Below are 26130 nucleotides of genomic sequence, written 5' to 3'. Positions count from 1 at the left end.
TTAGAACTAATTAAACCTAACTAACCTAAGGACATCACACATCCATGCCCGAGGCAGGATTCGAACCTGCGGCCGTAGTGGTCACGCGGTTCCAGACTGAAGCGCCTTTAACCGCACGGCCACACCGGCCAGCTCTTACATTAATGGGCTTACATGGTATTAAGTTGCCAGTATCCCTGTATACTAATAATAAAAATGTTAAATTAAAACTTAAAAAAATATATATATTTGTAAGGTGTCTCTATTCACTTAACAAATTTTAAAACAGTAAACATTCTGAGCCCACTGATGTATAACAAGGCAGACATATGATAATTAACAAGATGATTTTATGCAATATAGACTTTCTGACATGCGGTAAACTATTATGTGCAAAGACTCAAAAGCATTAATGACTATTGTATTTGCTAGCTGTTATAATGAGACCTATATGCATTTGGCAAAAAAATCTAAACAAATCAATAAAAAGAATCTAGGAGCCCAAACCAGTGGGGGAAGGTGTGATAGGTGCAAATTTTTTTTAAACCATCACTTTAATAAGTCATGATTTCCAAATACTGGCACAAATTATCAACAGAAGAATAGGCTGACTGATAGAAGCTGACATGTGGAAATGTCAGCTTGTCTTCAGAACAGATGTAGGAGTTACATGAGGCGATAATGATCCTACAACTTATCTTACAAAATAAGACACAGAAATGTGTCTAACACAACAACGCATTGGAGAGAGTCCGGAGACAGGATGCATACACGGACAAGAAAAAAACAATTCCAGATTTCCTGGATAAAAATACACTTTTTCACAGGTCAGAAAACACTTTTTCCCAGATGAAAATACACCAAACCCAACTGAAAGTATATTTTTCTGTGTTAAGTGACAATATACTTTCCCTTGGAGCTGTAAAACTCATCAATACTCTGAATGGTAATCCAGCAAAAAACCTGTTTTGGAAAAATCTCTGATGTGCAGCATGATGTACACTGCATATTTTCATATTACAGAAGTATAAACACAAATTCCACCTAATACAGCATGATACCTTCCTAAGCACTGAAATCGAGATTGTGCTACACAATGCACTTTTGTCAGCTAATCTTAGCTCATGCCACCTGATCTTGGCAGCTAACGAGAGCAGATGTTCACACGGAGCCAAAGAGCACAGCTTAAATTGTAGCAACTGCATATTTCTGAAAATTTCACTGTTGTGCATCTAATTTCATGAGTTACCTGGCTGAAAATATGTTCTGTCGAGCATTCTTATTTTTCCATAGGAAAGCCAATTACATATGAAATTGTTCAAGAACACACCTCACACATTTTGTAGGATAATTATACTTTTGCCATGTACTTTCACTTGTATGTATATTTTCATCCAAGTGAAAAGTGCATTTACACCTGTGAAAAAAAATGTATTGCATAATTTGTAATTTATGAAAGAACTAAAATTATATGGAAGACTAACCATGAAACTTCATCTTTTTTAGCGTGTGTGACCCTTTAAGACACACCAAATACAAACATGCTAGTAAAATTTTAAACAATGACATAAATGGCTGGTCTTCTGGGCACAAAAGTTTTCTGTTCATTGATTCTCAAAGTGTTAACTTTGAAAGAGAGTCAAATGCTCTGTGATTTAAGAAATTCATTGCACATTATCACTCATAACATAATTCATCTTCCATAAAAGGAAATTTGCTGTGAAAACAATGCTTGTCAAACACCATTCACAATATTTTCCTGCAACCTGTTAGAAATGTAAACAGTTGTGACATCACACTCATTAAAAGCAGTTTTTTGTAACAAAGTATTGCATAGACTTCTTGCTAAAGCCTCTGACACATTTTGCTGCCAGCAGATGCCTGTATGAGCAATATGTTTATTATTGTAAATGGCACATTTTCTTTGCAACTTGAGTATTATTTTGGTGTTATTCTCTCAGCTACTGCAGTATTGTTCTGCAGTGACAGGCTAAAGTAAAATTCTGTGATAGAGTATTAGTTGTTACCAGACAAAATTACAAAAATGTAACTGAAAACTAGAGTTCCAAAAGATTTCTGGGTCTTCCCTAGATGAAAAAAATTCCCGTATTTGCTCCAAATATCCTTGTTGTCCTTGGGTGTATACACCCTAAGAAAAAAGATTATATGATGAACATCAAATACAATTAAAACAATTGTAATGTAGTATAATCAAATGAAGTCACGTGGTGCTGAAGGAATCAGGTTAGGAAATGCAACACTAAAAGTTCTGGATGAATTTTGGTGCATAGGCAGCAAAATAGCTGATGGTGGAAGAAGCAAAGGCGATATAAAATGTTGATTGGTAAGAGCAAGAAAAACCTTTCTTAAAAAGACAACTACATAAAGTTTAAGAGTTAGGATATCTTCCCTGAAAACATTTGTATAGAACGTGGCCTCATATGAAAGTGAAACATGGAAATAAACAATACAAACAGGAAGAACTAGACTTTTTGAAATGCAGTGTGCAGAAAAATGATGATGATTAGGAGGGCAGATGGGATAACTAATGAAGACTTAGCGAAGCGAATCAATGAGAAAAGAAATTTACAGCCAAACCAGAAACGATTAATAAGAAGCGTCAAGAGGCACAGAGGAACAGCTAGTTTGATACTTGCATAGATTGTATGCATGAGGGGGAGGGTGGATTAAGAGACAGACCAAAGCTTGATTATGGGACACAGGTACAAGTAGATGTAGGCTGCAGTAGCTATAAAGAAAGAAAGAGACTTGCTGAGAACAGACTAGCATTGAGGACTGTATAAAATCAGTTTTCAGACTGAAGACTACAACAACAATAACAAGGGGAACTGTAAAAATTATGAATTTTTTTTAACACCAAAATATAATTTTACAGCCATGCTTCATAGTTCCATGCAAAGAACAGTACAAATCCATGTAGTACATTAAAAACTGCAGTTAAACATTTTTCAAAAAAATTCAGGCCATGTTTCCATATTGTACATGCTTAAAAATTAATTGTTAACTGCAAAAACTGGTATGATCATAATATCTTCACAAAGTTTCAGTCACATTTATGGCACAATATACCAACACTGTGATGCATGAAGGGAAACGTAAAGTATCTAACACAAAATTTCTTAAAAAATAAAAAATAAATAAAATAAAATAAAACTGGAATGTTAAACCAACCTGTTGTGACTGTGCCTTGACATTTAACAGCGCCGTCACGACAGTACGCGTAAATGGCGATAGAGGCGCTCCGCAACTCGGCTGAGCGCGGGAGCGCCACCTAGCTACAAACGGCGCTGGCCGCATGTCACGGCACGGCAGTCGAATAAGAGATACTGAGTTGTTATCATGTAACGAACTATTGTTTCTAAGTGAGTGAGTTTGAATATCCACGCAATTATTGGTGTTTAAAGGTTATAACACTTTTTGGCAACGAGGATGGGATCTTTTCACTGCGTTGTGGATTTGTGTGTTCGTGACGGGGCAGACATTGAACAGCTTATGCAAGCGCTCACTGAACAACAAACACAGCTGACGGCTGCTATTCAGGCGTTGTCGACGTCGCTTACTCATCGTCTGTCTTCCTCTTCTCCGCCTCCATTCCCTCCTTACGACGAGGCCACTGAAGATTGGGAGGATTATGAGAAGCGTTTGCGGCAACACTTCTTGGCTTTCGGCGTTGTCGACGCTCCTATGTGTAAGTGGTTATTTCTATCTTGGATTTCCCCATGGATCTATCAGCTGCTATCTCATTAGCCCCTCTGTGGGAACCTGCCTCTCTGTCCTTCCAAGAAATGTGTGACTTATTGTCTAACTATTACCGAAAAAACGCCGCGTGGCGTTCTACCGGTGTCGTAAACAGCCCCATCAATCTTACCGGGCTTGAGCGGTGGAACTACACAGTCTGAGTAGGAAATGTCAGTTTGTCATGGACGCTCATCATGAGTCTTATGCTGATTCAATGGTTAGGGATGCTCTTCTACGGCTTGCTCCTGATAAAGAAGTTCGGCAACGTGCCCTACAACTGCCAAACCTGTCGTTGTCAGAAGTTCTAAGCATCGCTCAATCCTTCGAAGTGTCTCACGCTGCTGGCGCACAAATAGACGCATGGTGTGATGTAGGCGCTGTACAGTCAACTTTCGACATGGACAATTTGCCTGTTTCACAGGAGAACGAAGATGTGGCAACGGTTCACTCGCGTAAACAACATCGCATTGGGCCGCAACGCTCGCAGCGAAAACAGCAACCACAGAAGCAGGTTCGTTCCGCACTTCCTTCTTGTCCATGTTGTTTCGTACAGCATGACAGGGCCACGTGTCCAAAACGTTGGGCCACGTGTAATTCATGTAGGAAAAAAGGCCACATTGCTTCTGTGTGTCAGTCCCCTAAAGTTCCTGTCGACGAGGACGAGGCATCAGACATGGATGTTAACTGTGTGCTTTCTCAAACAAATAAGTTGTTTGTTACTGTTCGTGTTCTGGATAAAGACATTCGCATGCAAGTGGACACTGGCTCTGCGGTAACTCTCATTAATTCTCGCACGTATTTGGAGTTGGGTTTCCCTCCCTTGTCTCCAGTTACGCGAAATCTGAGAACTTATAATAAACAGAAAATTCCTATCATTGGCCTGCCTACAAGTCTGTTGTTAGGCCCCTCACGTTTTATGTGGTGGATCATGCGGGCACTGAAAACCTGTTCGGTTATGATGCTTTCCAGTTGCTCGGGTTCTCCATTGATGATGATGTGCACCTCATATCTGAGAATATTCCGTATCAACAGCTGGATGGATTGTGTTCTGAATTTTCGGCCGTGTTCTCTGCTGGTCTGGGTCGTGCCAAGGATTTTGAAGCCCACATTACTCTTAAACCTTCAGCTCGCCCTAAGTTTTTCCGGGCATGCCCTATTCCGGTGGCATTGCGTGCACCTGTCAAGGCTGAGATAGACAGGTTAACAGCTTCAGGGATTCTCCTTCCTGTTACCTCCAGCGAATGGGCATCGCCAATCGTGGTGGTTTCTAAACCAAACGGGAGTCTGCGATTGTGTGGTTATTTTAAAGCCACTGTCAACGCTCAGAGCCTCATTGACACTTATCCTCTTCCCCGTCCTGAGAAGTTATTTACCAAGCTCGCGGGGGACCAGTTCATTTCCAAACTTGACTTATCGGAGGCGTACCATCAGTTGCCGTTGGATGCTTCTTCCAAGGAATTTCTTGTCATCAACACTGCTTGTGGGTTGTATCAGTACCAGCGGTTACCATTTGGTGTCACTAGCGTGCCGGCCATTTTTCAGCAGTTTTTGGAACAGCTCACGGCTTCCGTTCCCGGCTGCATAAACTATCTGGATGACATAGTTGTCACGGGGGCCTCCACTGAGGAGCACCTTCGCAATTTGCGTTCACTGTTTTGGGTTTTGCATTCGGCTGGGTTGCGGTGCAATCTGGACAAGTCACAGTTCTTCCAACCCTCCGTTGTGTATCTTGGTTTCCACTTGTCCCGTGAGGGTATACGTCCTCTACGTCAGCACGTTGCGGCCATTAACGCTCTACCCCGGCCGTCTACGGTCAAAGAACTTCAGGCATTTCTAGGCAAGATTGCTTACTATCACAAATTCATTCCAACCACGGCAGCAGTAGCTCATCCTCTGCATCAGCTGTTACGCAAAAACGTCCCTTTCTGTTGGTCCGACGAGTGTCAGCAGGCTTTTGTCCGCCTGAAGGCTCATTTGCAGTCGGCGCCTTGTCTTGCCACATTCCGTCTGGGTCAGCACTTGGTTCTGGTGACTGACGCGTGACAGTATGGCCTAGGGGCTGTTCTCACCCATCGGTATGAGGATGGGTCAGAACGACCCATCGCCTATGCTTCCAAGACCCTCAACGATGCGCAACGGCGTTACTCTCAAATCGAAAAGGAGGCGCTCGCTATCATTTATGCTCTAAAAAAGTTCAGCGTTTTTTTGTATGGTTCTAAGTTTCACCTCATCACCGACCACAAGCCGCTGGTCTCTCTGTTCAGCCCATCGGCGTCGCTTCCGGATAAGGCAGCTCACCGCCTGCAACGTTGGGCCTTATACTTGTCTCGTTTTCACTATGAGATTCACTATCGCCCCACGGCCCAGCACGCCAACGCTGACATATTGTCGCAATTGCCGATGGGCCCCGACCTGGTTTTCGATCATGATGAACTACTCTGTTTCCACATTGATGAGGAAGAATGTCGTGCGGTCGAGGGTTTTCCACTTACAGGTTCGCAGGTCACGTCGCCTACTGCGCGGGACCCGGTCCTGCGTCAAGTGATCGGTTTTGTTCAACGGGGTTGGCCGGACAGGACCAAGGGCCGGGCTTCGGATCCCCTTCGCAACTACCATGCCTTGCGCCTTCGTCTGTCTGTTCGTGATGGTGTTGTTCTTCTGGCCACGGATGGCGCATCTCCATGGGTCGTGGTGCCAGCCTCTCTTCGCAAAGATGTTCTCAAACTGTTGCATGAAGGCCATTGGGGTATTTCTCAGACTAAGTCCCTGGCCCGCAGGCACGTTTATTGGCCCGGTATTGATTCGGACATCGCCCACATGGTTGCTGCGTGTGGTCAGTGTGCTCAACAACTGGCTGCACCTCGTACAATGCCCTCTCTGTGGCCTGATCCGGCGCAGCCATGGGAACGGGTGCACGCTGACTTTGCCGGCCCCTTCCTCGGTACTTATTGACTACTGTTGATTGACACCTTCTGGAAGTTTCCGTTTGTTGTTCGATGTCCGTCGCCCACCACTGCGGCGACGACGCTGGCTTTGTCCAAAATCTTTGCGCTAGAAGGTCTTCCATCCACGATCGTCACGGACAATGGCCCTCAGTTCTCTTCGCAGGCCTTCTGTGATTTTTGTACTGGACAAGGGATTCATCATGTTACAGTGCCGCCCTTCCATCCGCAATCGAATGGGAGGTCGAGCGCCTTGACCGCACTATCAAAAGCCAGATGAAAAAATTCCTTAGTGATTTTTCCACAGATGACACTCTGCTGCAATTTCTGAGATCTTATCGCTTCACGGCTCTGGGTGATCGCAGCCCTGCTGAACTCTTGCATGGCCGCCAACCGCGCACTCTAGTGCACCTGCTTCACCCTGTCAGACCTTGTGCTATGTGCCCTAGTGCGGGAAAATACTCGGTGGGTGCCGACGTGTGGGCACGAGGGTACGGATCTCGCCCTAAATGGATTCCAGGGGTGGTCAAGGCTCTTTGCGGCCGCCGGCTTTGTGAAATATGTACGGACGACGGCATGGTTGTTCGCCATTACGACCAGATGCGCCCACGAGTGGTGGCCACGCCGGTGCCACCGCCCCTTCCTTCACCTCCACCAGCCCGAGAAGCCAGTCCTGTCGCTGCTGCCGATCTACCGTACGTGTTGATGCAGCCGACGTCGCTACCGCTGCCGAGTACGCCGGAACCAGCCCCAGTCGCGACGCCGCCTTCTGCGGGACCCATCTCGCTGGAGCACACCCCCAGGTCCACGACACCTATGGATGCTGCTCCGGAGTTTTCACCCATCATCTCGTCCAGGAGGCACGTCCCACGCACGAGCTTCCGTCCTGGACATTTTCGACCATACTCTCGTGTCTCTCTGCGGAATCTTCTTGGGGCCTCACAAGAGGCCATGGATGTCTCCGCACTGTCCATGTCTCCAAGGAAGTGAGTGGCTTTCTTTCTTTTTTTTTTCCAAGAGGGGGAAAGTGTTGTGACAGTGCCATGACATTTAACAGTGCCACCACGACAGTACGCGCAAACGGCGATAGAGGCGCTCCGCAACTCGGCTGAGCGCGGGAGCGCCACCTAGCTACGAACGGCACTGGCCGCATGTCACGGCACGGCAGTCGAATAAGAGATACTGAGTTGTTATCATGTAACGAGCTATTGTTTCTAAGTGAGTGTGTTTGAATATCCATGCAATTATTGGTGATTAAAGGTTATAACACAACCTACCTACCCACTGAGCCTCATGTCAACCACGATTCAATGATGCTTTAAAATTTAACTTTGTCTTGTGAGGGAAATACTTCATTGCAATTTCTTCTATCTACGTACCTTAATAACTATTTTAAAGCATTTTTATGTTTATATTGTAGGAATGACTGCTTCTGATGTATCTATAAATCTTATTTTATTTGCAATTGATTTCTGTGTTACATTATACCATCATCAAGCTCTTCTATGATACCAAGCGATCTTAATGATGAATGAAAACTACCTCTACTGTATTATTACACATTTATTGTGTTATGACTAGTTTCATTTCCTCAAACATCTTCAGGGTGCCTGTAGTTAAACAAAACAGGAAAATAGACTAAATCTATAGCAACTTAACAAATAAAATAGGTGACTCACATTGATAACAACTTTATACTAAATCCTTAGTGAATTGTGCTAAAGTTACGACATAAATGGTCTGGTTGTCGTATGTAATGTTAAAAACCAAATCCGAGAACAGTGATAAATATCCTGCTCACCGCTTCACAGAAGTATGGCAAGCAGACATGGCATAACACACACAGTAAACTGCCTGGACAGTGGCACTCCATGACAGCTGTAAATATGTAAACATTGTAATTGGGCCTTTGTTAAATGCATCAGTCAACTGTGCACTCATAATCGTTACAAGCAATGACCAAACCTTAAGTATAAAATTCATATTAAAGAGTGCACAATTAATGCAAACAATTGAAAAGTAGAACTGAACAAAAGTTAGCAATACAATTATGCACAACAACACGGAAATAGGTGACAGATCTTACACCAAACTTCATCATTTGGCAGCTGTGATGATGAGTGAATAATTATAAAGTATAGTTGCAGAATAATTATGTAAATACATCTGGAATGATAATTTTGATCTCACACAATGATCATAAATCATTTTTACAAGAGGTGCTTTTCTTTGAACATGTAAAAGAGGTAAGGCAACCAAGCCAATGGTTATCATATGCAGTTAATAAAATTACATGTGAGCTTTTTGTAAGTTAGCTACAACTATTTACAATGGAAGAGAACTTGCACCAGTGGTTACACAACACTGTCTCATCCTAAGGCTGATAATGCCTTATGACCTATTATACAATCAACAGTGAAGTAAATACATATGGTACAACAGAATCCCTAATTTGTCATACAAACTGAACATGACTACGGAGTACAAGCCATTACAACTAATAATGTCTGGTCACTGAACATGTAAAAGTAGTAGTTTTTCTGTGATGCTAAAAACTAAATGTGAGCTGTGCTTAATTTTGTACAGGTCTATACAATAAACGAACAGGTGCTAATCACACATATGAAGTAATTGCACACAACATGGTGAAGGGAAAAAAAGAGGCCAATTACTATGTTTACCTCTGACATGGAGCAGCCCTGTCTGGGCAGTTTACAATATGCAGCATGCTATGTCCGCTGGACATACTTCCACCGTGCAGTCAGCTGAATGTTTATGATCAGTGTTCTTGGATTTGGTCTTTAATATTACATGACAACCAGCCCATTCATGACATGACTTCAGCACAATTCAGTGACTGCCTACTTTTTTATATTAAGATGTTGTAGCATTAGCCAAATTTCCTGTTTTGTTTAACTGCAAGCAACCTGAAGATGTTCAAAGACACAAAACTAGTTGTAACACAATAAATGTGTAATAATACAGTTGAGGTGATTTTCATTAATCATCAACATTAAGGTCAGTTGTGTGTTCAATATGATCAAGTTTACTGCCAGTTAATCATCATTCAAAATCCCACAGAAGGTGCAAAAAATGATGTCTGCTATGCTGAAACGTCTTTCAACCATACCACTTTCTCTCCTTCTCAACACTTACACCGTCTGCCTTCATACAAAAACATCCACACTTTCACTTCTTCACATCAGCTGCTTCTGCAACAACATTCATGAACACCTCTTCCGTTTACTAATTATTCCAGCCTCTGAAATCTTGTTTTCTTTTTCTTTTCTTTTTTTTAAAAAAGAATATCTTCTTTGCCTTTATAGGCCACTACGCATGTTCCTATCACTGAGCATCAATTGCCCAATTATTATATTAGTCAGATCAAATGTACTAATACATTTCTTGCACTTATTAACGATTGACCCATACCCTTATGTCTTGTTCAACCAACATCTTGAGGACTATTTATAAAAACTTAAATTTTCAGTTACTAAGTCATACTTTTCTTCGATAAATCCTCCCATTCTGTGATCATGGTGCAGAAATCACGATATATTTTCAGTAGAAGATACAATGTAGACTGCAATGACAGCAGAAGCTTTACCGACACCTTCACTGAAGGTGCATATCAAAAGATTTGGCTGTTTGTGACTAACGTGTTACCTGCAGTTCCTCAAAAAGTTCTGGAGATGCCTCAAAAAGGCAATACACATCAATAAAGCTTCTGCTGTCATTGTAACCTTGACTGTTTTTCCTACTGACCATACTTCTCTACATTTCCAGCACATGCATGAACCCTGCTATTACTGGTGCATCACTTTACAATTCCAATACTTAAAAAAAGAGTTCTTTCACTTCAAGATGTCTTACAACATATGCAGGTGCTTAATTTCAAAAGCCAGAGAACAAGAGGATGTAAGTAACATGTCAGACAGAAATAAATATAATATGCAGCACATCCTAGGTAAGAAATGAAATGTGGATACTGACTTGTGTCAGGCATCGTACCCACAGCACCCGTGACCTGCTCATCACCGCTGCTGTCACTTGCTGGGCTGGATGCACCAGGCAACACAGACCGGACTGCAGCATTGGCTGCTGAACCAGACAGCCCTGCTCCGCCGCTTCGCCTCTCATGAGCCAGCAGAACTGACATGATATCCTCCTGGTTGCGATTACTGCCTGCTGATGGTTTTTCGGCTGCAGGCTCTGTGATCACAGGTGTCGCAGAGTCAACCTGTGAAATTACAGCAGTTGGTGACATGAGTTTTACATATGACAAATCTCTCTGATAAATACAGGGTGTACGTAAAGTCCGGGAACACTTTCAATTATTTATTGCGCAGGAACCAAGCATTGTATAGATATTATACATATGTCATCTTTAAGAGAAACCCTAAAAGTTGTTTTTTTTCCCCATGTATATCGCCACAGCCTAGTTTGGTAATTTCCCGATAGTCAGCGCTAGTCGCAAACATGGCAAGTTCAGGTGCGGAATGAGCTGTTTCATGAAATGGCCTCCCCAATCACCAAATCTCATTCCCTGTGACTTTTTTCTGTGGGGACACATTAAAGATCTGGTGTATGTACTGCCTCTACCACGTGATGTAGCAGAGCTCTTGGAGAGAATACGGGAAGCGACTGCCACAGTCGATGATGCCATGCTAGGACGGGTATGGCAAGAATTCCATTACCGTATTGACATCTGCCGGGACTCTCATGGTTCACATATCGAATGTTTGTAAAAAAAACTTTCAGAGTTTCTCTCCAAAATGCAATATGTATGACATCTGTACAATGTTTAGTTCTTGTGCAATAAATAATTGAAAGTATTCCCAGATTTTATGTACACACTGTACAGACAAATTTACTATTCAATATACACAACTGTACTGCACTACAACACTTAACAACTGTAGTAAATAAAATCACACAACAGAGACTGTAACAGACCATTTGATTTTGCTAAGATGTTAAGATTTCATCCATGGGTTCACATTATAATGATGTGTGTGTCTTCTGAGGCATAATTTTTATTTATTTATTCTAACACATTATACCCCTGCTTGAAGCTAGTAACTCAGGGTAGCTATATTTCTTTATGAGGAACATTCAATGTATTTTTGAATCTACTTGTCTTTGAACCAAAGAATGATGATGTTTTCTTTGTATGGACACATCTGAAAAACATCAAGAGGGATTCGATGGTGGGGAGACCTGAGCCTGTAGTGTAGCCAGTTTAATTATTGGACCTAACGTCCATATTTCTTTCTGCACATGGCTGTGTTGTATTTCACACACATCACATCTGACACCAGGAAAGAGCTGTTTAGGCATACATTCATTGGAATTGAACAAGGAAAAGAATAAAGAAAGACAGGTGGTAACTACTTTGATGGTATGCATGTAATAAGCTTAGGACACAGATTCTAAGCCCCTTGTGCTTTGGAAATGAATGTGGAACTAATCAAAAGATCCACTGAAACTATATGGTTCCAGAGACCTTTTTAAGTCTCAAAAATCTGTGATGTATACACACAGACTGAAGTGACGAATGAAAATTTATACCAAGGGTGGGATTTCATTTAAAAATTTCTTGGATAAGTAAGAAATTATCTTCTAGCTGAACTATGTAGAAAAGAAAGTCCATGAGGTTTTACAAGTTACTATGTAACTTTCAAATCATTTGGAGACTACTTGCTAAGAAGTCAAAACTAGTTATGGTGCCATTTGTGTAATCTGAAGCTGTCAAAACTGGTTATGATGCCATTTGTGTTATCAGAAGCTCAAAATACAATAAAAAATGTTTGCAATAAAAAAATTTGTTTGCAATAAAAAAATTCTGTAGAATTGACGATGCATATCATACAGTGGGAACATTACTAAAAATCATCAATATGCAAACTGTATCACTGAATCTCATCTCCTGCTGCCATTTTATTACATATGCTTCTTCATATGGGATATGATTGTTAATTATTTTGGATATGGTACATCCTTATAGGACTATTTTATCCATCTAATAGGCTAAAATTAAAATTAAGTCTACAAATGGCACAGAATTCCATACTTATTTCATTTGTAAATAAGCAAATGACATGTCTGAAAACAGTTTGCATGTTTTTTAAAAAGTTGACATTCATACAAATTTTCATTGCGAGTCTCTATGAACATTCACGTAAATCTTATGGAGAGAGGTGCCACAACTGCCATGCATAATTAGGAACAGGAGAATTTTGTGTAAATGACAATGTGCAATAGGTAATTTTTAATGACATAACAGTTTTACAAAATATAACAAAATTTGGCACTTTCCTTGCTCCCGAACAAAAATGTTATAGATCTGAGGGCAGCAGTTTAGTAATATTAGTAACTGATAGTTACTGAACAGTAAATTTATTAATCACTTAGTTTAAAAAAGGGAATGGTGACATTTTGAAATTTCATAAAATGGTTTTATTAGCACACAGCAAATAATAGTGAAAAATTTCTTTTAAGTATTTAGAAGATCTATAGCAGAGAAAGCACTCCCTCTCCCTCCCCCCCTCTACTCTCTTCCGTACTTCCCAATTAGAAACTTCTTAATGGACTTACAAGCCAGTTATACAAACACACATATTTTATCTGTTTATGTGGTTGATCACATGAAACTGTGATCTATTAACAATTCACTTCTGTGAAGAAGTGCCTTTTCCATTCCCTCACTAAGAAAATAGTCGAGACAATGGGTCTGTGCTGCTGAAGACTCCATGTTATTTGAAAACTTTTTCCCCAATACTACCAAAGTAAAAACCTGAAAAGGGGTCTCAGTTTCCTACTCTCAAAAATTCTTGAAAAAAAATCATCTCTGAAGGCGGGTACTAATCACATCCAACATTATAATGAAATGGCCAATATGTGAGTGGGTAGCCTAAAAGTCTAGCAATCATGAAGTCATGGGTACAATTTGCACTAATAGCAACTTTCTTTATGGTTATTTGAATTCCATATTTATTATCAAATGGACATAAAAATTAACAAATATTGAATCACATTTAAAAAAAATAATATCTTTTTATTTCTAATTACTAATCTCATGAAAATGTGAACATTCATAATTAATTAAAATTTGGTAAAAAATAAAACAGAAAATAATACCCCCCACCCCATCCACTCTCCCTCCACAGGCTCAACAGTGTTACTGACAATATTCACGATTGATAACATCCACATACAGTTTTATTACATATTGTTTTCCTGTAAAAGGGGAGCACAACCATGTTTCACAGCAACAGCCCCATAAGTAAGAGCATTTCTGGTGACCACTATCATTCATTGATGATCTTACAATCACTTTGAGTGTCTTTCACTATGTGTTGTTGTTGTGGTCCTCAGTCCTGAGACTGGTTTGATGCAGCTCTCCATGCTACTCTATCCTGTGCAAACTTTTTCATCTCCCAGTACCTACTGCAGCCTACATCCTTCTGAATCTGCTTAGTGTATTCATCTCTTGGTCTCCCTCTACGATTTTTACCCTCCACGCTGCCCTCCAATACTAAATTGGTGATCCCTTGATGCCTCAGAACATGTCCTACCAACCGATCCCTTCTTCTGGTCAAGTTGTGCCACAAACTTCTCTTCTCCCCAATACTATTCAATACTTCCTCATTAGTTATGTGATCTACCCATCTAATCTTCAGCATTCTTCTGTAGCACCACATTTCGAAAGCTTCTATTCTCTTCTTGTCTAAACTATTTATCGTCCATGTTTCACTTCCATACATGGCTACACTCCATACAAATACTTTCAGAAACGACTTCCTGACACTTAAATCTATACTCGATGTTAACAAATTTCTCTTTTTCAGAAACGCTTTCCTTGCCATTGCCAGTCTACATTTTATATCCTCTCTACTTCGCAGATATTCATCTTATATACTCCTCTCAAGACACTGTCCATCCATTCAACAGCTCTTCCAAGTCCTTTGCTGTCTCTGACAGAATTACAATGTCACCGGCGGACCTCAAAGTTTTTAGTTCTTCTCCATGGATTTTAATACCTACTCCGAATTTTTCTTCTCCGAATTTTTCTTTTGTTTCCTTTACTGCTTGCTCAATATACAGATTGAATAACATCGGGGAGAGGCTATAACCCTGTCTTACTCCCTTCCCAACCACTGCTTCCCTTTCATGTCCCTCGACTCTTATAACTGCCATCTGGTTTCTGTACAAATTGTAAATAGCCTTTTGCTCCCTGTATTTTACCCCTGCCACATTTAGAATTTGAAAGAGAGTATTCCAGTCAACATTGTCAAAAGCTTTCTCTAAGTCTATAAATGCTAGAAACGTAGGTTTGCCATTCCTTAATCTTTCTTCTAAGGTAAGTCGTACGGTCAGTATTGCCTCACGCGTTCCAGTATTTCTACGGAATCCAAACTGATCTTCCCCGAGGTCGGCTTCTACTAGTTTTTCCATTCGTCTATAAAGAATTCGTGTTAGTATTTTGCAGCTGTGACTTATTAAACTGATTGTTCGGTAATTTTCACATCTGTCAACACCTGCTTTCTTTGGGATTGGAATTATTATATTCTTCTTGAAGTCTAAGGGTATTTCGCTTGTTTCATACATCTTGCCCACCAGATGGTAGAGCTTTGTCAGAACTGGCTCTCCCAAGGCCGTCAGTAGTTCCAATGGAATGTTGTCTACTCCGGGGGCCTTGTGTCGACTCAGGTCTTTCAGTGCTCTGTCAAACTCTTCACGCAGTATCGTATCTCCCATTTCATCTTCATCTACATCCTCTTCCATTTCCATAATATTGTCCTCAAGTACATCGCCCTTGTATAGACCCTCTATATACTCCTTCCATCTTTCTGCTTTCCCTTCTTTGCTTAGAGCTGGGTTTCCATCTGAGCCTTTGATGTTCATACAAGTGGTTCTCCTATCTCCAAAGGTCTCTTTAATTTTCCTGTAGGCAGTATCTATCTGACCCCTAGTGAGATAAGCCTCTACATCCTTACATTTGTCCTCTAGCCATCCTTGCTTAGCCATTTTGCACTTCCTGTCGATCTCATTTTTGAGACGTTTGTATTCCTTTTTGCCTGCTTCATTTATTGCATTTTTATATTTTCTCCTTTCATCAATTAAATTCAATATTTCTTCTGTTACCCAAGGATTTCTACTAGCCCTCGTCTTTTTACCTACTTGATCCTCTGCTGCCTGCACTACTTCATCCCTCAAAGCTACCCATTCTTCTTCTACTGTATTTCTTTCCCCCATTCCTGTCAATTGTTCCCTTATGCTCTCCCTGAAACTTTGTACAACCTCTGGTTCTTTCAGTTTATCAAGGTCCCATCTCCTTAAATTCCCACCTTTTTGCAGTTTCTTCAGTTTTAATCTACAGGTCATAACCAATAGATTGTGGTCAGAGTCCACATCTGCCCCTGGAAATCTCTTACAATTTAAAACCTGGTTCCTAAATCTCTGTCTTACCATTACATACCTTTTAGTATCGCCAGGGTTCTTCCATGTACACAACCTTCTTTCATGATTCTTAAACCAAGTGTTAGCTATGATTAAGTTGTGCTCTGTGCAAAATTCTACCAGGCGGCTTCCTCTTTCATTTCTTAGCCCCAATCCATACCCACCTACTACGTTTCCTTCTCTCCCATTTCCTACACTCGAATTCCAGTCACCCATGACTATTAAATTTTCATCTCCCTTCACTATCTGAATAATTTCTTTTATTTCATCATACATTTCTTCAATTTCTTTGTCATCTGCAGGGCTAGTTGGCATATAAACTTGTACAACTGTAGTAGGTGTGTGCTTCGTATCTATCTTGGTCACAATAATGCGTTCACTATGCTGTTTGTAGTAGCTTACCCGCATTCCTATTTTCCTATTCATTATTAAACCTACTCCTGCATTACCCCTATTTGATTTTGTGTTTATAACCCTGTAGTCACCTGACCAGAAGTCTTGTTCCTCCTGCCACCGAACTTCACTAATTCCCACTGTATCTAACTTTAACCTATCCATTTCCCTTTTTAAATTTTCGAACCTACCTGCCCGATTAAGGGATCTGACATTCCACGCTCTGATCCGTAGAACGCCAGTTTTCTTTCTCCTGATAACGACATCGTCTTGAGTAGTCCCCGCCTGGAGATCCGAATGGGAGACTATTTTACCTCCGGAATATTTTACCCAAGAGGACGTCATCATCATTTAATCATACAGTAAAGCTGCATGCCCTCGGGAAAAATTACGGCCGTAGTTTCCCCTTGCTTTCAGCCGTTCGCAGTACCAGCACAGTAAGGCCGTTTTGGTTATTGTTACAGGGCCAGATCAGTCAATCATCCAGACTGTTGCCCTTGCAACTACTGAAAAGGCTGTTGCCCCTCTTCAGGAACCACACGATTGTCTGGCATCTCAACAGATACCCCTCCGTTGTGGTTGTACCTACAGTACAGCTATCTGTATCGCTGAGGCACGCAAGCCTCCCCACCAACAGCAAGGTCCATGGTTCATGGGGGAGGGGTCTTTCACTATATGAAGTTTCAAATAACACTGACTTGTTATTTTAACCATGAAAGAAAACACGTTCCTTAAAGTGACAAGAAACATGAAACATTATGTACTTGCTGATAAAAGTGTACTTGCAGGCATACATGTAAGGTGATTAGAAAATTTTATAAACACTGGATTACACGTAAATAGCCTAAAATATTTCATATCACTTATACAACCAATACTTACAGCACCAATTGCTGGGTCACCAGCTCCAATGACAGTGGACTCTGTCATCCAGACTGGGCGCTCTTTGCGCTGAGCTGCTGCGGCCTGTCGCTGGTCAGCACCAGCTTCTCCTATGCTGATATCCACACGGGCTTCTTCAACAGCAAAGCCTTGTGTTCTTGTTGCCTCACCAGACCAGTTTTCACCAGGTGGCCGTAATGGTGCACTAGGCTTCTTACCGTCCAATCTGTAACCCAACCAGAGTTCACAATAATTTACATATTAAGAAATTAGTCAGTAATGAAATACATATATATAATTCTGTTTAGAATACCAGCTGTACTGCAGCCTTAACTGTGACAACCTGGTGTTCATATAAAATGGTTCAAATGGCTCTAAGCACTATGGGACTTAACATCTGAGGTCATCAGTCCCCTAGACTTAGAACTACTTAAACCTAACTAAATTAAGGACATCACACACATCCATGCCCGAGGCAGGATTCGAACCTGCGTCTATAGCAGCAGTGCGGTTCGGACTGAAGCACCTAGAACCGCTTGGCGACAGCGGCCGGATGGTGATCAGAGCTCACTTGGAAAAATACCAAAGAATGAAAGATGTGAAGGTTCTAATGCAACTCGACATAGAGTTCATGTTCACATCAACAGGAGGAATTAATTTTGGTACTTGATTATTTAATGATTTGAAAGATCACTAAAGCAAACTGACAAATGTGGGACCCAAGCATCAAATGCCACATCTCAAATGCAAATGCCTTTAAAAATGAATTGCTAACTATAAGGTGGTATCCAAAAGTTCATGAAATAAATTACAAAATTATTATGTCTTATCTAGATCTTATAACGCACCATTACCTTCAAAGTAGCCTCCGCATGAGAGAAACACCAATAACAATGTTTCTCTACCCTTTTTAAGTGCACTTTGGAAGTGTTTCTTTGTTAGGATATTTAGTACTCTCTGCAATTTTATTAGACTTTCCTCCATTGAATCAAATGTCCAACCCTTCACTTGATTTTCATCTTAGGGAGGAGGAAGAAGTCACACAAAAGTGCTGGAGAGTACAGTGAGTGAGAACGAAATGTTAGCTTGTTTCTTCTCAAAAAAAAAAAAAAAAAAAAAACTGAAAAATGTAGGCTGCATGAGTTTGCACACTGTAGTGGTATAGTACCCAGCGGTTCATATACCCATTTGTGGATGCTTTCTCCTCTTGTCCAAACTCAAACACTTTGCAGTAGTTGTTTAATTTCCTTGCACACTTTCATGCAATGTTGCTTTTGTCATAGTGAAGCGACTGTGTCACAAAATTCACTACAATCCTTCTCATGTTCACTGACAAAATACCCTCACATGTACAATAACCTATACCCAAAGTTGTGAAGAATGTTGGATGATCTGTCTATAATCTTGCAGAATCAGATTTTTCACTTCCTGAACATATTCTGATTCCAGCAGATGACCAACTAGAACAGCTGTAACGTGTACACCAATTATAATTCTGTATTTGACCTAAAGCAATTTTTTTCAAAAGCTTACTTCTACATTTAGTGTGTTTCTGCAACTATCTCAAGTTTAAAAAAAAAGAATGCAATGACAATGCAAAAATGCTCATTTAGTATCATGGAAAATGCTTTCACATCCATCCAAATAACTTTCTCCCCCATCAGAGTTCAGCAAGTTTGGCACTAAAGTTTTTGATAATCATGTTATGAGATAAAGAATATAAACTAATTATCAAAAAATTCCATTTTAATTTATGAATTGTCTACAATGACTTAAGGCAGTAGTGAGAATTTTGAGGACTATTGCCCCTGAAATTTTTGTAAATCCTATAAAAAAGATTTGTGATCTAGTGGCCCAGTGTGTAAGTGCCAGACTATAAATATCCAGTTGGTCCACATACTTTTTCCTGCATTGATCACCTCTTTCGCCATTGGCAATGGTTTATTAATGTAAAAAATGACAAGCTGCAACTTTGTTCAGAGTTCATGTTAAACTGTAGGTTCAGCTTTTTAATTTTTTACACACACTCATGTTCAGAAGAAAAGAAAGAAAAAAAAACAGGATACCTTGAATGACTGGAGATAGGACATTTGTATTCACAGGACATGTTCATTAGTATGTTCTGCAGAAATGATTAGCATTTGAACCATGTCAATCTGCAGATTCAAGGACATCTACATCTAGATCTACAGGCTTACTCTGGTATTCACAATAAAGTGCCTGGCAGAGGGTTCAATGAACCACAACATCAATACCCCGGTGCAACATCACCTACCGGTAAAATATGCCTGAGGCGTCCATTGTCGCTGTAACCTGAAAGCAATGGATCACTGTGACTTGAGCAAACATGCAGGATGCCTCAAAAGCATATGCGTGAACCATACTGTCAAATCAGTGAGTTTGAAAGAGGGTGCATTATTGCCATGAGAGAATGTGATGCATCCATCTGGGAAATTGCTGCTCATGTGGGACGAAGTGTTTCAGCAGTGCAACGAATGCGTACAGAAACTTTCACGGAAGATCACAGAACACAATGAGATGAGTCAGGTCACACCATACAGACCACCCCATGAGAAGAGTGACACCTCATCCAAATAGCATTGCACAACAGATCTGCATCCTTATTGACTCTAGCACAACAGTGGGACAGTGTAACACATCATACACTATCAGGGTTGACAGTCCGTCACCATTTATTATGGCATGCATTATGTGTTTATCATCCACTTTTCTGCCTACCTTTGATAAATGTGCAAAAATATGCAAGACGGTAATGGTGTATGGAATGGGGACAGGAATGGCATCAGATAGCGTTTATGGCCAAATCCAGGTTCTGTCTGTTTCAAAATAATGATCCCATTTTGGTTCGTTACAGACAGGGGGAACAGTATCACAGCGACTGCATTCGCACAAGACATGCAGTGCCAAATCAAGGCCTTGTGGTGTGAGTTCCTATTGGAAACAGCCTCAAATTGCAGTTGGTGTGCGTCCAGGGCACTGTAACCAGTATGACCTATGTGAATGACATCCTGCAACCCGCAGCTGTACCCTTTCTGCACAACATCCCTGACACCATTTTTCAGCAAGGCAATGCATGACCACTTGTTGCCTTTAGTTCTGGCCTATCACATCATCAGACTTGGCACCAATCAAAAATGTGTGGGATATGGTGAAACGATGGGTGTAGTGCTGTGATCTAATGCCAAGTACCACAGATGAACTTTGGAACCAGGTGAATGCAGCATGGTTGGCTGTACCATAGGATGTCATTTGTGACTTATACATGTTGATGTCATCATGCACTGAAGAAGTTATCAGGGCCCATGGCGGACCCCATGCTTAGTAGATAACAGGACACATGCTGAACCAAAGTTACATAAATGCTAATCATTTCTGCAGAACATACTAACATACATGTCCTGTGAATGTGAATGTCCTATCTCCAGTCATTCAAAGTGTTCTGTTTTTTCTATACATGAGTGCAGAAAATTCATTTGTCATGAAATAAACTTTTCTGCAAGAGTAACACATCCCATGATATAATCTGTGCACTATGCTTAAAATTCCTTCTTTTACTGACAAAATTTGAATATCCTTCCATAAATTCAGAACTTTAATACCTTCACTCATTTTGCAATAGGCTCATATTCTGTAAGATGTACACTATAATGGCCAGAAATGTCACAATTAATAAAATATTTTGGATTATTACACCATGGTCCGATGGATTTCACTTTACAGCCCATCATTTCATCCCCATATGCAGAGGAGATTTACAAGGGGGATCATAGCATCTTTGAGTGTCCAATTCATACCATGGCTCACTATCAACTGAAGCAAAATACCATTTATGCATGTTCCCACACAGTGGCGTTACATCACATGATTTGAATACCCAGGTGCAATTGGCCATTGTTGGTTACTGTCCTCTGCTGTTGCTATCACTCCATGGTGGGAGACTCATACACATCTTCCTCAGCACCGGGACCCAGATGTCATTCAATTTCAAGCCCTCCTCCTTCCAATTGACATTCATGAGGTGTTTAATAATCTCTATGGGATGTTCTGCAACAGCTGATATGTCAGTCTCTCCCCTTCTACAGTTGCTCTTGTGCTCTTCTAGCATCCATGTGTACTTCCCCACAGCTACATGGAACCCTACAAATTCCTGCTTTTTCCAGTGGTTTGCCAGCATCCTTGGTCAATATTAGGTGATCCTGTGTCTACTGAGTGAGTTTGTAGTTTACTGTGATGTTCCATTTTGTTAAGATTTTTTCTTTGCAGCCAAGAGACCACCAAACTCACTTTTAACAGGACTCAAATATTGGCAGCCACAAGTGGATACCATAAAAGGCTGTATGGGAAGGTCATAGAGATTTTTAAACAACCCAGAAATTTCAGCAGGAAGGAAGAGGGCATGAAACTGAATGACATCCGGATCCCAGTGCTGAAGAAGATGTGTATGAGTTTTCCACCATGGGATGAAAGCAACATAGGTCGACGGCAACTGACTGATCAATTGTGCCCAGGTATTCAAAGGATGTTACCCATCACTGCTTCACGCCACTGCATGGGAGCACGTATAAACAGAACTTTGCTGCAAATTAGAAGTGAGCCAGGGTGTGAGTTGGACAATGAAAGAAGTTACAATCACACCTGAAAATGTTTTCTGCAGATGGGGACAAAATGTTGGGTTTTACTGTGAAAGTCTTCCGATCACGGCATAATAGCCCAGAATACTTTATTAATTAAGATTCATATTTTTCACATAGCTGTTGATAAGTTTTAGCATTACAATGCTGTCTTGTGTACCAGAATATAATGTCTTGACCACAATTCACCAACAGAGGATAAAGGAATGTAGAATACGATGTCAATCATGGGATCATCAATTACGCAGCATGAGCTCATATAGAACAATGATGAGGAATAAAGTTGGTTGTATCATATCCACATGAATCATCCAGCCATTTGACTTAAGTGATTTATGAAAGCCACAAAAAACCTAATATTGTATGTCCTGGTAAGGATTTAATATCCACTCATTCTAAATCCAAGTCTACAGATTTAACCTCTGCACAACAAACATTGAATTGTTTGCTTATGCATTTATCACAACTGTCACACGCTTTGAAACATCAGTAGATTTCACACAGCACAGGCTCAACTTCACCATGTTTAAGTATTTTCTGTATTAAATATATTTGAATCATTATTATTGTTTAAACACTTCAGTCAGCTGAAGTTACTCATTTGTGTTGAGCAACGGAAACAGCAGGCAGAGACTCACTCTGCAGTTGACTGAAAATGAAGGTGATGCACAAAGACACACTTTGAAACATCAGTAGATTTCACACAGCACAGGCTCAACTTCACCACGTTTAAGTATTTTCTGTATTAAATATATTTGAATCATTATTATTGTTTAAACACTTCAGTCAGCTGAAGTTACTCATTTGTGTTGAGCAACGGAAACAGCAGGCAGAGACTCACTCTGCAGTTGACTGAAAATGAAGGTGATGCACAAAGACACGCTTTGAAACATCAGTAGATTTCACACAGCACAGGCTCAACTTCACCACGTTTAAGTATTTTCTGTATTAAATATATTTGAATCATTATTATTGTTTAAACACTTCAGTCAGCTGAAGTTACTCATTTGTGTTGAGCAACGAAAACAGCAGGCAGAGACTCACTCTGCAGTTGACTGAAAATGTAGGTGATGCACAAAGACCATATTTGTTTATAGTCTAATGTAGCTGTTACAGCACCTTGTGTTGTTTAAATTTGGAGTAAATGTAGCATGAGTAATTAATATCTTTTGGATTATGGTTCTACTATTCTATTGCATTTTAATTTACGGAGAGTCATTTTCAAGTCCACTATGTAATAAATATGTCATACATTATATATATATAGAAGACTGCACTTGTCTCACCCCCCTCCAAGCTTGTCCCCGAAAACCTTTGCTGCCAGCCCTTTGGTAATGTTACAATATGTCTTATAAATTCCTCTGCATTCCTCTTCAGCCTTTGCTTCTGAAATTTGTTCTGTATTTCCTCTTTCATAATTACCATATCACTTACAACTATGCCCTATATGACAGGCCCTTTCTTTGTTTTTACTGTGAGAGATTCAGTCAAACAGTTAATATATCCTTATTGACAGAGTAGGTAAGCATTTATTCATTCAGTAACCATGTTCTGTAGGAGAACAATCAGAATGTGGAATGAGTCGAGGGACAAATTAATAAATGAAAAGCAAATCATAGATACTCAATATGTATACAGTATTAGCAAGTAACTACCACTATACTCGTTAGTGCTATTCACACTTATCCTAGCTAAATTAAACCATCTAAATCAGAGAGAGAGTTCTTATTTTGAAAATAGCTGTTGCCTTCTCAATTATACTAAATAGCCGCTGTTTTATCTCCTGCTGGTAACTGATTATTTACTTTATTACACTAGTACTTTTCAAAGAAAATAGTTCCCTACCTCTATAATAGTCTACAACTATTTGTCACACAGCCTCTTATTGCTTACTTCTTCTGAATAAATACTTTATTTGCTTTACTTTATTTACTTTAGATTCACTCTCCCTGAAGATAATTTTGTAATACAAGGTAGCATAAGTATTGTGGTTTCCATAGTCATTAGTCTTCATCATATCATAATAAATGCCTCTCTCCAAAGAAGAGACCACCGTAGCAACAGTATGTAAGTAAATTTTATACAGAAGCATCTCAAAAAGTTAAAAAATAATGCAGAAGCTACTAACCCTCGAATGGTGCCAATATCAACAGGTTCTGGTTCAAGTATTTCAGGAGCAAGTTTTATGCCCTCTACTTCTCGGAGTAAGACATAGAGTGGTTCAAGCTGTTCATTAAAACGTGCCAGCATGAGACGCGAGTCCTTCTTTGGAAGAGCTGACTGGTCTTCCTCCACAACCTCACGGCAAAAAGTGCATCTGAACTCTAATGTCATGGGATCAAACAGTTGGTCTGCCTGCAACAACAGAAAATGTGCATTTCATATCTAAAGAACTTTTGCTCAATGAAAACCAACAAATACACTGCTATTACAGTAACTTATTTTTGGTGATGTAAATTACTTTGAGATTTACCTCTTCTCACCTAACCATTCATACATTACAGTCTGCTTGCTCCTCCAAGAAGGAGAATCTTCAGCAATATGAAAAGAGTCAGGAAATAATTAGTAGGTACTGTTTTGTACATTACAGTAATGTTTACCTAGTATTAATAATAACTGTCTTATGTGATATTAATCAAGAACAATGTCTTACTATCTTTATATGGCTGCAAGATCAACGACACATCATAAATCCCAGTGTCCTTGAGGGATGACCACTTGCCAGGCAACCACCTCTTACGAAAAAGCAGATTTCCTGGTGTTCCATGAGGTGGTCCTGAGGATAATGTGGTGTACAATAAGGTGTCAACGTTGAGTGATGGTAGAAAGATACAAGATGACTTACACAAAATTTCTAGTTGGTGTGACGAATGGCAGCTAGCTCTAAATGTGGAAAAATGTAAGTTAATGCAGAGGAATAGGAAGAACAAACCTCTAATGTTCAGTTACAGTATCACTAGTGTCCTGCTTGGCACAGCCAAGTCATTTAAATATGTGAGCATAACATTGCAAAAGCAATATGAAATGGAACGAGCATTCAAGAACTGTCGTAGGGAAGGTGAATAGTCAACTTCAGTTTATTGGGGAATTTTAGCAAAGAGTAGTTTACCTGGTGTGTAGACTGCCTATAGGATGCTGGTGTGACCTATTCTTGAGTACTGCTCGAGTGTGGGATATGTAGCACGTCAGATTGAAGGAAGACATCGAAGCAATTCAGAGGCAGTCTGCTAGATTTTTTGATATTGAAAGGCCCTCTGTTAGAAACAAGCTTACCCATAATCAAGTCTTTTGATCATCACTAGGTTCAGCAGCAGCTCTGCAAGATTTTCCTTAGTTTTTGAAGTCAGGACAAATTACAGAACAGACCCTCACCACCAGTCAGAACAGACTGTCAGACTGGGGGAAGGGGGGGGTGGGGGAGGAAGAGAGACCTGGCACCAAAGAGCCAACTCCAACAACTGCCATCATGTGACCAATGCTTTATATTGACTCCCCCCCCCCCCCCTCCAATCATCAGTGTCCTTATTGAAGGGTAAAACGTAAAACATGTGGAATGTCAGGTAGTAGTATGCCAATCACTGCTCAAAATGTCAGTTGACCACAACAGGGACAATCCACTGGAAGGAGAAACAGTGACCAGATGAACCTTATCCGCACAAGGCATACGTCAAATCAGTGTTCCATGCAACCATCAACAGTATCTCCCTGGCGATCTACAGCAAGGATGTGCCACTCAATTTGCAAATAGGTGCAGTTTCCTCTGCCACCATCATTAACTGGCAGATCTACCAGCAGGTAGGCACCCCAACCCTCCAATCCATGGACTTCCAGACAAGGACTTATAGCAATGGCATCATGTGGTTTTTGCAGCAATTTACCGCAAAGGCACAGTATGGCACCCACATTATTGGAGCCTGATCCTTGCTGTGAACACTTCAGGAGTGGTAAGCTTACTGGGAATGGATCTCTTCAACACACTGGGTCTAGAGACACATGACTCTACATCCATTGTCCATTACCTCAGCATTTCCAATTTCCTTGATAAATTGTTTGCAAAATGA

The 26130-nt window shown here is 40.5% G+C and overlaps 1 protein-coding gene across 2 annotated transcripts in view; it reads right to left on the bottom strand.

Moving 5' to 3' along the window:
• The window catches only part of LOC124711911 (general transcription factor IIE subunit 1), an 87803-nt gene that overhangs the window by 3537 nt on the left and 58136 nt on the right, over nt 1-26130 (bottom strand). Inside the window, exons 4-6 of one of the 2 annotated variants that reach the window (XM_047242166.1) lie at nt 24198-24424; nt 17418-17643; nt 10692-10920 (exon numbers count right to left, since the gene is read on the bottom strand). In XM_047242166.1, the coding sequence (XP_047098122.1) occupies nt 10692-10920; nt 17418-17643; nt 24198-24424 (682 nt within the window). Of the gene's footprint in view, nt 1-10673; nt 10921-17417; nt 17644-24197; nt 24425-26130 lie in introns of both variants that reach the window. The other variant, XM_047242165.1, reaches the window with a different exon arrangement.

Source organism: Schistocerca piceifrons, chromosome 8 (genome assembly GCF_021461385.2).
Source record: "Schistocerca piceifrons isolate TAMUIC-IGC-003096 chromosome 8, iqSchPice1.1, whole genome shotgun sequence".
Lineage (NCBI taxonomy): Eukaryota > Metazoa > Arthropoda > Insecta > Orthoptera > Acrididae > Schistocerca > Schistocerca piceifrons.
Note: the sequence above shows the minus strand (reverse complement) of the source record. Positions and strands in the feature narration are given on the sequence as shown.